The sequence below is a fragment of the Telmatherina bonti genome (genome assembly GCF_933228915.1).
Source record: "Telmatherina bonti genome assembly, chromosome: 2".
NCBI lineage: Eukaryota > Metazoa > Chordata > Actinopteri > Atheriniformes > Telmatherinidae > Telmatherina > Telmatherina bonti.
The window spans coordinates 7568948-7580739 of record NC_136620.1 but is presented as its reverse complement, the minus strand read 5'-3'; the positions used below and the strand labels follow the sequence as shown (position 1 = coordinate 7580739).

At 39.0% G+C, this 11792-nt stretch overlaps 1 protein-coding gene across 1 annotated transcript; it reads left to right on the top strand.

Moving 5' to 3' along the window:
* The first annotated feature begins 1067 nt into the window (after nt 1-1067).
* Nucleotides 1068-11109, top strand: actr6 (actin related protein 6). Its single transcript, XM_079247722.1, has 11 exons — nt 1068-1207; nt 2222-2339; nt 2409-2477; nt 2561-2684; nt 4225-4360; nt 4443-4499; nt 4578-4676; nt 5306-5384; nt 7887-8058; nt 8403-8541; nt 10844-11109. The coding sequence occupies exons 1-11, from the start codon at nt 1140-1142 to the stop codon at nt 10971-10973; spliced, it is 1191 nt and encodes a 396-aa protein (XP_079103848.1). The 5' UTR covers nt 1068-1139; the 3' UTR covers nt 10974-11109.
* Nucleotides 11110-11792: the final 683 nt, after the last annotated feature.

Genomic DNA, 11792 nt, shown 5'->3' with positions numbered 1-11792 from the left:
CTGATCTGAGAAACATCTTCTGACAACGTTAAAACGCTGCATTTATCCCTGTATGAATAAAAACCAACACAGTTTGCATTTCTGTGTGTAACTGTGGTTATGGCACGTTCTTTTTGTTAGCTGAACAAACAGAGGATTTTATGCCTCATATCCTTCATTCACATCCTGCACACACTTCACTGCTCCTGTTCATTGTTTGGTTTAATTAAACACGATCCTGCACTTCACTGGAATACCACAATGCAAGTTCAGAAACGGATTTTCCCAAAAGGAAAATCAGTTTGTCCAGTTTTTTACCGAAGTAATAGATTACAGGGTCCCGGGGGAATTTTAGTCACTAAACATAGTTATTGAAACATAACATGACATGGCTTAAATTCTTACTGATTTAATATTTCCAGTATTTGTTTTTCTTATTTAGATTGTGGAAACAGTTTATAGTAACTAGTTTCCCTCAGTGAGAGAAAAGCTAAACATAAGTTTGTGTTTTGTAAAATAATGTTGCTTGTAAAATTTTTGTCTACAAGTAAATGTGGTATTAATTGATGAATTCATGTATTAATGATATATTCTTTTAAAATTCTTCAACTCATGTTTAGGTAAACATAACTTCTGCAGGATGTTGTCAAACTGCCACTAACCATACATTCTGCTTTTCTTTTTAATGCATCATTTTATATTTTATATGGTTGTTGTTTACATTAAATAGGATTCAAATATGCAATAACTTATAAACCAAGTTAATAACAATAAAGCAAATTTTTTTCTTTTTCTATAAAAAACCTGATAATTTAACTACAGTTTAACGTTGTTTGAATAAAACATTTTCATTTTATTTTGTCGTTATTTAGTGTTTAATCATTTAAAGAAAGAATTTTTATTTACATTTTATTTTTTTAGTATTTACAGAAAGGTGGAACAAAGAAACACACTTTGTTTCTACCGGAACCACTCTGTGAAAGGTCCCAGCTCTCGTATCTGATTGGCTAAACAAGTTAAAACGTGACCGTAAACAAAACTCTGATTGGTTCTTCATTCGCAGACTCTAAATAATGGTGACAGGGAAAGTCTAAAATGTGTTTTGTTAATAGTGAAATAAAATAATTTATTACTTTCATGTAATTAATTTGGGCTATAAAATGGCAACGTTAGTTTTGGACAATGGAGCTTACACAGCAAAGATCGGTTACAACCAGGAGAAAGTCAGGTAGGACGTGTTAGCATGGTGGCTAACGTTCCTGCTAGCTCTACTCTGCAAACTGTCCACTTATTTTTTTTTCTATTTTCTTTATATAAAGAACGGCAACCATAACTATTTATAAAACAAAACGATTTCGCGTTACTCTAGTGGAAAGTAAATTAGTCTTGCAAAAAAAGTATCCAGAATGTAAACTAAAATAGTTATGTAGTAAACGTGTTTAGTTTGATAAAAACCAAATTACTGAAGGAGAGGAGAGGAGAAAAGAGGAGGAAGGAGAGGAGAGGAGAAAGGAGGAGAAGAGAGAAGAAAGGAGGAGAGGAGAAATTTTATATTTGGGCAAAGATGTTTTTAAAATGACGTTTTTCAGACATATCTGTGTCGTTTCAGTACCTAAAATAGTATCATATTGTTTAGATTTTACACACACTTATCTATGTTTTCTGTTTGTTCTCTTGCATTTTTTTTTTATCTGTATAAGTTCATATTCATTATTGGAGCTAATTTAAGAAGATTCTTATTTATTTATTCATATTTATTTACCCATTTTATTTACACATATGTTGTTTTAATTTGTTTTAATGCTATTTTTATCATGTCTAATGTAAGGCGACCTTGAGTGTCTAGAAAGGCGCCAAACAAATAAAATGTTTTATTATCATTATTATTATTATTATAATTATTATTATTATTATTATTTTATTCTATATGGATTTAGTTCTGTTCTGCATTTTCTTAATGTAGAGTTTTTAAGCTTTGTGGCTAGAGGTGTGTTCTGTTTAGACAACAACTTCTCAGATCATTTAGTCAGTTTCCAGTAAAGGCCTGCCGTGTGCGGGAAATGTGCAGTCCAACGTCTTACACAATCTTTGGACTACTGTCATAATGCTGCTGCAGGTGAAAGGGTAAAATGCTACTTTGCTCTCTGTTAATCCACCTGTTTGTTCCACTGTTTAATCTGTTACTATCTGCATCGAAATGGCTTCTGTCTCTTATTGTCTAAATTTGTTCTTTCTCCTGCAGCGTCATCCCGAACTGCCAGTTTCGCTCAAAGACATCCAGACTAAAGACCTTTACTGCTAATCAGCTGGATGAGATAAAGGACCCTTCAGGTCTCTTCTACATCCTCCCCTTCCAGAAGGTGAGTCGGCATCAGCGGGTGAAAGCTCATCCAGCTGCAGCTCCTCCCTCATTTGTTCTCCCTGTGCAGGGCTACCTGGTAAACTGGGACGTCCAAAGGAAAGTGTGGGATCACCTGTTTGGAAAGGAGATGTTTAAGGTGTTGAACTTCTTCATTTTGTCAGTAAATGTTTAAATGTTTTTATTCCCCAATACCTTCGACTAACAGTTTTCTCTGTGCAGGTGGATTTTGCAGACACCAGCATCATCATCACGGAGCCGTACTTCAACTTCTCCTCCATCCAGGAGTCCATGAATGAGATTCTGTTTGAGGAATACCAGTTCCAGTCTGCTCTCAGGATCAATGGTGAGTCAGCTTTTGTTAGAAGACTGATCAGTACTTTTCCAGAAACGATAGTGTGTAACTCTGTTGGATAAATTGTGATGGATATGTGACCCTCCAGCTGGTCTACGGAGGTTTTCCAGCGTTTCTATCTGTCCAGGAGGTTTACAGTCCAGACACAACATGTAGTGTTTATTCAGACTCTAGACTAGGCCTGTTCAAACGGCGGCCCGTGGGCCACATGCGGTCCAGAACCAACCTCTATGTGGCCCAGCTCATGTAAAAGAATAAAGATATTAATCAAAAACCTTCAGTCATTCCTTCGCTGATTCAGTAGCCTACAATAGTTATGTAGACAATGAATGCAACACTTGGTTGCCTAGCAACATTAACCCCAGCATGTGTTGTTGAGAAGTTTAGTTTGATATGAACTTTTTCTGTTTAAAGTTAGGAGAAAAATTGGCTCTGACTGGAATCTTCATTATTTTATTTTGTGCATTTGCTTTTGTCATTGAATTTAAAATAGAAAAATTAATAAATGTAAATGTGTCTTTTCTCTAATTTTACTGATTTATTCTCCCTTACTTTATTTACTGGCTCTGATAATTTTTTTTAATTGTGAAAATCTGGCCCACGTGAATATCTAACTGAGTAGCCCTGCTCTAGATGATCCATCATAACACCACTATTTATCACATTTTCATCACCAGCACTACTAGGTTGCTCAGACACCTCCGAAATTGTGATGAAGTCTCTTCCTGTCAGACTTTCCACCAATCAGAGAGCTTAAACTGACGGTAACGTCCAATCAGGAGCAGCCAAAGATCAACAAGTGATGAAAAAAGCAGGAATAGTTGCAGAAATAAGGAAGAAATGGAAACTCTGTGTGTGTGTGTGTGTGTGTGTGTGTGTGTGTCTGTGTGTGTGTGTGTGTGTGTGTGTGTGTGTGTGTGTGTGTGTGTGTGTGTGTGTGTGTTTTAGACGTGAGAGAATGATGTGCAGAGGAGAAAAGGCTTGGTCATTGCTGATCTATGTGTTATTTCTACAAACTGTTCTCTTCTTCTTCATGCTGCTTTATCTGTTCATACATTCATTTTACATCATTGTAGCCCGAGAATCTGACAGCTGAGGCTGAAACAGTGGTTTGGAAACTGCTCTCTTCTCATTTCACACTTCAGTTTAATCCTTAGACATCATTTCTACGGCTCATTTATTTCCCTCTGTGTTTAACAAACTAAATGCAAAATAAAGTCACAATAAAAGCAAAACCAAAAGAATCAGAGCTGGTCTGCTTCTCATCAAACCGTTTTGTACGTTTCTGCTTCTTGAGTTTTGAGTCATGCAGGTGCTTCTGGTCTTCTGCTTATTCCTGGAAATTTGTCCCAGAAATGTGACAGCTGATATGACTCATACTTTAAATAATTGATCAAATCCAGTAATGGATGTAGAGAAGGTGCAAATTATTTGGACATCCAGGTTCCTCCGGTGTTTGTGACGTTTTCGCTGTTTTTCAGTACACTGGGATCAGATATCATCTCTTTCATACTTGTTGATGTTTCTCCAGCCGGCTCTCTTGGTGCTCATCACTACTTCCACACCAATCCCTCGGAGATCTGCTGCCTGGTGATGGACTCCGGGTTCTCCTTCACACACATCGCCCCCTACTGCCGCAGCAAGAAACTGAAGGAGGGCATCCGCAGGTCAGAAGAGCTCCTCCTGCTCCTCCTGCTCCTCCTGCAGCAGCAACATGTTAACAGCCTGTTGGTTAATTCTGCCTTTCAGGATCAATGTCGGAGGAAAACTGCTGACCAATCACCTGAAGGAGATCATCTCTTACCGGTAAACTACTGGTGTAACTTTGTTGCTCAAATAAAATGAAATAAGTCAAATGAATTAGAATTTGCTTGAATTTTCCAGCCAGTTACATGTGATGGATGAAACTCATGTGATCAACCAGGTGAAGGAAGATGTCTGCTATGTGTCGCAGCAGTTCTACAAGGACATGGAGATCGCACAGTAAGACAATCTGTTCTACGACAAACTGTTGAATTGTCTGGTTTGCTTCAGATTAATTTGACTTTTAGGTCAAAGAGCCATTTTCCCGCCATGTGCCCCTCATTAACGGCTAACTCAGCATCCATCTGGCTTCCTACCTGACCTGTTGGCTCTGTCCAGCCAGCAGGAGACGATCTTACTAAGACTCTTGTTTTGTCTCTTCCTCTCTCTTAATTTTCTTGCATTTCTTTGCTGAATCAGCGACGTTGTGTGTTCCGAGCAGCCGGTTTATTTTACCGTGAAGTGAAACGTCACGTCGCGTCCCGGATGTAAACGTTGTATCGTGTCGGTTTCTCTGCATCGGGGCGCTGCTGGGCAGCAGCGGCTCTAGGAATCCACATGATAGACGTCACTGTGTCATCGAACAAGTCCGGAAGGCGGAGCTTTAAGATCAGAAACCTGCGTAATACGTCTCTAATGTGTCTCTGAGAGTTTAATGCTGTACCAGGAATCTGTTGGACCAATAATATCACATGAATGAGTCCTTCCCCTCCCTCTCTACACCGTCATGTCCAGTTAACGTAACCAGTTTCTAAAATAAGAAGCAAAGAGCTTCTGGTCAGTGTGTGACGTCTCTTCTTCGTCTTCAGGATGAAGGGGGAGGAAAACACGCTGATGAGGGACTATGTTCTTCCAGATTTCAGCTCCATCAAAAAAGGCTTCTGCAAGGTGAGACATCTTCTGTCTTTATGTTGTTTCTTTCCACGTCTGATAAATGTTGTGACGGATTTAATCTACAAGTTATTCCTGACTTTATTCAGATGACCACATACACCACTCACACAAAGGGAGGCGATTGGGCTTTTTATATGATGTCAGAATGAATCTAAAATGCAGAATTACCTTTAGAGAATATTTTTATTGTCATTTTTTAATATAAATGTTGAAGTTAACTGGCTGATAAACACAGGATTTGGTGTAAAGTTTCACTATAATTATTTCTGCAGCAATAATTAAGGCGAAATGGTGAAAAACTTGATGAAAAAAAAAGATCTTTTATAAAATTTTCTTAATAATTTATATCTTTAATTGCAGGAGTCAAATATTCTTCAAATGCATTTTTTTCCGCATTTATTTTTTGTTTTTAAAAGTCATAATTTAATTTAAGTTTTCACTCCAGTCTGATTTCAAGACCCGTTTCTCCCCCCTACATCCACACCCTCGTACATCTGTGCAACTTTTACGTTGCCATGGTGAAGCCAGTTCATCCATCAGACTGCTGAGTGCAGTTTACTTGCATGTTTTGGCACCTGTTGGTGGCAGTAACACACGGCTGGAAAGTTGTTTCCAACCATCTGAAACACCAGGAGGAGTTTGAAATCTTCTGGTTCTTCTTACTGGGAGGCTTTCTTTCTTTCTTTCTTTCTTTTCATTCATTCATTCATTTTCTGAATCCTGCTACCCTGAATCCAATTCAGGGTTGCGGGGAAGCTGGAGCCTATCCCAGCTGGCTTTGGGCAACAGGCAGGGTACACCCTGGACAGCTCGCCGGTCCATCGCAGGGCCACACAGAGATGAAGAGTAACCAATTAACCTATCATGCATGTCTTTGGATGGTGGGAGGAAGCCGGAGAACCCGGAGAGAACCCACACATACACGGAGAGAACATGCAGACTCCACACAGAAAAGGCCACTGACCAAACCCCTCCCCAGCCGAGGATTGAACCAGTGACCCTCTTGCTGTGAGGCCACAGTGCTGACTACTGTGCCACCGTGCCGCTTCTTTCTTTTTTTCTTTCTTTTTGTGTTTGTTTGTTTCTTTGTTTGTTTGTTTGTCTGTTTCTTTCTTTCTTTCTTCCTTTGTTTGTTTGTTTATTTCTTTCTTTGTTTGTTTATTTCTTTGTTTGTTTGTTTGTTTCTTTCTTTCTTTCTTTCTATTATCATCCTTGGAATGCCAGGAATGTAAGATATAAGATTTAAGTAAAAGAAAACTTGAATTATTGAGCCAATGAACACAGAATAAAATGAGAAAGCAACTTCAGCTCCCTCCCTTCTAGTTTCCCTCCATATATTTTAGTGGTTATTTAAGTGGTTTTAACTTCATAATCTCTTTGTTTATGGTTGTGACGCTTCATTTGCCGATAATGTTTCCTTTTACCTGTTCTTCTCTGACCCCGTTTGATCTTGTTTTGTCTGTTTATCTTTGTTTAAATTGTTGGGTCCTCCTGCCAGTCATGAGAAGTTGTTCTCAACTGATTTTATTTGGTTAAAGTTTGAATAAAAATAAAAAAAAAGCTTAGCTCCTTGAAAACAGGCAAAATTACGCTTGTAACTGACACAGAAGACAGACGACTCTGTCTGTCCGTCTACGTATCCGTCCTCTGTGTTGAGCGTAACTGAGCTCTCAGTCCATCCAGCTAATGGCTTCGTCCAAACAATTTCAGAATTAAGTCAAGAGAAAGTCCAGTCAGAACAAAAACAAGCCATTTTCTTCCAGATCCATTGAACATGGGATATGATGAAGTGGCTGTAATATTAGTCATGAACGTAAGCGGGGAATACTGGAAGTTTTTCCAGATAAAACCACAGCAGTGAAGCATAAACTTTTTACATTTTCTATCAGTTTCATGCTGAAGCTGAATATCCCAGACTTTCTGTGACTGGTGCACATTATATCTGATTAATATTATAAATAAATTAAACAACCATTTGATCAATCTCTCTTAGGTACTAATTAAGGCTGTGACGATATGCTTTTGTCCCAATTCGATTCTGATTTTTTTGGGTGCCGATTCGATTTAAATTGCGATTCTCACAATTCTTCCATATTGCTGATTTTTGTAGATTAAAATAAAAAATATGCAAAACTTTTTTGCTCGTCATTTTTCTTAATTTCAATGAGGAGAAAACAAGACAGAAGCCAGACCATCATTCTGCTTCTATAATGCCCAGTGATACAAGTAAAAAGATCAATAAATACAATTAAAATGACAAAAAAATTTTAAAGGATTATTTTTATTCATTTGAAGAAAAAAAAATTTTTTTTAAACAAAAATTTGATTTTAAAATTGTGAAGCAAAAAAATCCAGATATTCAATTTTTGATTCGATTTCCCACCCCGAGTAATAATGTTGAAGATATTTAAAGATGAAGATCTTGTTGTATTTTGTTGGCAGTCTGTTGCATCAGCTCAAGTCTGAGCATCTTCTTGTCTGGTCTCTGTCCATCAGCCCCGAGAGGAGATGGTCTTCAGTGGCAAGTATAAGACGGGCGAGCAGATCCTGAGGTTGGCCAACGAACGCTTTGCCGTTCCTGAGATGCTCTTCCACCCATCAGACATCGGCATCCAGGAGATGGGCATCCCAGAGGCCATCGTTGACTCTGTCCAGTCACTGCCACAGGGTTCGTTCTGCAGCAGTGGCAAAGAAAAAACCAAAACCCAAATACTGATGACAGGATTTTATTAAACAGGATGACAGGGAAGAATGAGCTGGAAATTCTGTCGCTAATCGGCCACATCAGTCCTGTTTCAGAGCTGGGTTTCATGGTGTTCAGTGATTTACAGAAATACATTCATATTAACGGTGTTTTAGTTTTAAAGTGGTGCTCAGATTGCAGAAAATATAAAGCTGTATTTTAGTTAAAAAGTCTAATGAGAATCATAAGGATAGACATAAACATAAAGAATTCTTTTCCTGGTTTGTTGTGTGTTCATCTGACAGCTAACACTTCCTTCTGTCCATCAGATATGCAGCCTCACTTTTACCAGAACATCGTCCTGACAGGAGGGAACACGCTCTTTCCAGGCTTCAGGGAGCGACTGGAGGCGGAGCTACGATCCCTCGTCCCCGCCCACCTCCCTGTAAAGGTGCTTCTACCTGCAAAGTAAGAACCTTTTTCCACCACAGAGGAGCGGTCTCACATCACTAAAGACGTCTGTTCCAGCAGCATTCGTGAGGTTTCAAGCTTCTTGTAGTCGTAGCAGAATCATAGTTGCTGATTTTTACGAGGATGTTGTGTGTGGTGTTGTCTTTTATGCTGGGGGGGCTGTGGGACAGACTGGGGGGGAGGGTTGGAGCTGTGGTGGGCACAGCTTACCTGCTCCAGAAACGCGTTGAACTCTGTCCCCCATGTCCAGTAGACTGCACAGCTCTTCAGAGGGTGGCTGGGGAGGGTGTGTTCAGGTTCATCCCAGGGCTCTTCGCACACAAACGCTTGGTTATTTGTCACATTCACATAGAAGTAAAACACATTCGTACATCTTCCAGAGGGTGTGCACAACCATTTCACACCAAAGACAACACAAAAATAAACTGAAAAGATACAAAGTAAACAGCACTGCAATGGTTGTGCAGTAATGTGCATGCTGCACACAGAGTGAGTAGTGCATGTTAAAGTGACATGATTAAATGGCATGACTGACTGCATCATACCATTCATACTGCTTTGCACTATTAATACTAACCTGCTTTTAACCTACCTTTTTCTGAGTACAGGAATTTCCCTCAGGATGAATATTTTCTAATAATCAAACCATGAAAATGCATCATAAATGGTAGATGTGAATGTTGCTGTGAGCAGAACATATAGAATTCTTTAAGCCAGCTTATTTTTTACCTCTATTGGCTGGTGTAACCCCAAAGAGTCACAGTGGAAAGAAAAAGAAACCAGTGTTAAGCCTTGATCAGAGAGCCTTCATTATTGTGTCCCGCAGGAGAGAATTAAAAAAACCTGAGAGGGAGGGGCTGAAACCTTTGAAAGGCTTGCATATGACTGTAAAGTAGACATGATTCATGTTTAGTTTTTGGAGATAAAGCTTGCAGGACCTGATGGACAAAATTAATCGACAGAATCAGCGTGACATCATTTACTGACTTTATGGACCAAAAGATGGTATGTCTCAACTGGGAAAGAAACAGTTGTTTTTCTTGTTTTTTTTATAGCATAGAAAGAGAAAATTATTTAAAATTGTTTCCAACGTGAATGTGCTGTATTAAATTCAAGTAGTTTGATAGTTTTTTTTTTTGTTTTTTTTTTTTTACCTTGAATCTAAAGCTTCTGACTTGTTTCAATGGTGTCCTGTGGCTGAAAAACCACACCTCCAAACATTTATTTTTGAGGCGATGCATCTTTTTTGCAGCAGCTGTTTCTCAAAAAACCAAAGAAGACATTATCACAGGAAGTGTGTGGGGTGGGGGGACAGAGGAAGATATGAATCATGCTGACCTTTTCTAACTGGTGAGATCTCAGAGAAGAGACTGGATGAAGATGGATGATGGATTAGCGCAACGTTTCTCAGTTCTGGTCCTCAGGCCCCCCTGCCCTGCCTGTTTGAGACATGATCCTCCTCCAAAGCACCTGAGTCAGATTCTTGAACTTCCTCATGAAATTTTTGCAGCCTGTTGATGAGCCCTTTATGTCATTCAGGTGTGTTAAGGTAGGGTTGCCTATAAAACATGCAGGGCAGGGGGGGCTGTTGGGGAAAATTGTTATGACTTTGGTTTGTATTAAGTATTAGACATATATGCATTGATTTGCTGTGATCCTGCTGTGTTTTGTGTCTATGCACAAAGCTTTCTTTAAGTCATATGATCCTTGTCTGGAATGTGCAGACAAAGTCTGAGACAGGAAGAGTTTCCTGCAGGGCATCTGTTTTTGTCAACTGCTTGGTTGACCAGTTGTCTAAAGGTTAGAGGTTAAAGGTAATAAAGTAATATAGTGAGTGATTGATGCTTAGTGAGTTCAGTTTAGTCTTAAATAAGAGATAATGATTGTTTCATATGGTCTGCCCAGCAACTAGGAGGAGTTAAGCATGGTTTATAATTGGGTGTTACTTCAGCATCTGCAGAGAGAGTTCTCTCTCCAAGCTCCAGCGTGTGCTTGTATTAGTTTATAATAAAATGTTCATTGTAAGAAGACAGTTGACTCTTAGATGTATTACAACTTCTCAAGACCAGAGTATTTTCCACCACAGGGCCTGAGGACCGGATTTGAGAAACACTGGATACGGGAGGCATTAGGGAGTGCTTCAATGAGAAAATGTGCTAAAGTTTAGAAGTGGGACTTGATAATATAAAAATAACTCCAGAAGAATGGGACAGGCTATGTAAACAATGGTTTGATTAAAAAATATATATATATATGTATTTGACTTCTCCACTCCTGGTAACTTTTTTCTTTTTTACAGTCCAGTCTGCTATTCATGGGAAGGAGGGAAGCTACTGGCTCGCGCCCCCGACTACGATGAGATGGTGGTGACGAGGGATGACTATGAAGAGAATGGACACTGTATTTGTGAGGACAAGTTTGATATTTGACTCAATGGGACATTTTTTGATGTAGGTTCTCTTAATCACCAACATGCTGAGATGATCATTAACAAACCTGCTGATGGTTTCCTGGAGAAACGACGCAACAAAGGTGTTTCACAATTTATAAAATAAACTTTGTGTTGTTGTCTTTTTTTATTGCTTTTATATGAACTTCTCCTGGAGAAGAACTTCCACATGACTTCAGTATTACAGCCGTTAAGAATGCAAACGGATGATGAAAATAAAAAAAAAAAAGTAAACTTTGCATCTTTGTTGTTTTGTGGCTTTTAGTGTTCATCATACCAAATGAGGACGATGATAGATATCAAAATATTTTCACAGTGAGTGGCAAAAGGTACAAACACAGCAATGTGTGTTTCATTAAATCAATGGACGATAATGACTCAGTTATCAACAATACAAGCTGGGAGCTGAAGAGGACCCTCCCACTTGGAGCAGTATAGCAAAAAATCGGAAAGTTACAGCTTCTTGATGACAACCATTGTTAAAAACTTTCACATTACCCCGGTTCTCAGAGTAGCATGAGTGAGATGTCTCACGATCCCTGCGTGTGTAGCACCTATCTTATTAAGCCAATCCTGATTAGCAGGTGAGTGTCAGGCTACCGATAAGTAACCTGCACTACACCGAGGTATAATCCCTCCAGCATGAAATTAAATGAAAAATACTTTATTAATCCCCAAAGGGAAATTCAACATTGTAGTATATAATAATAATAATTAACTAGAGGAGGTCTTGTTCCGGAGGCTGATGGCTGCTGGCAGGACTGATCTTCTGTGTCTTTCAGTCTTAGATCAGACCTGA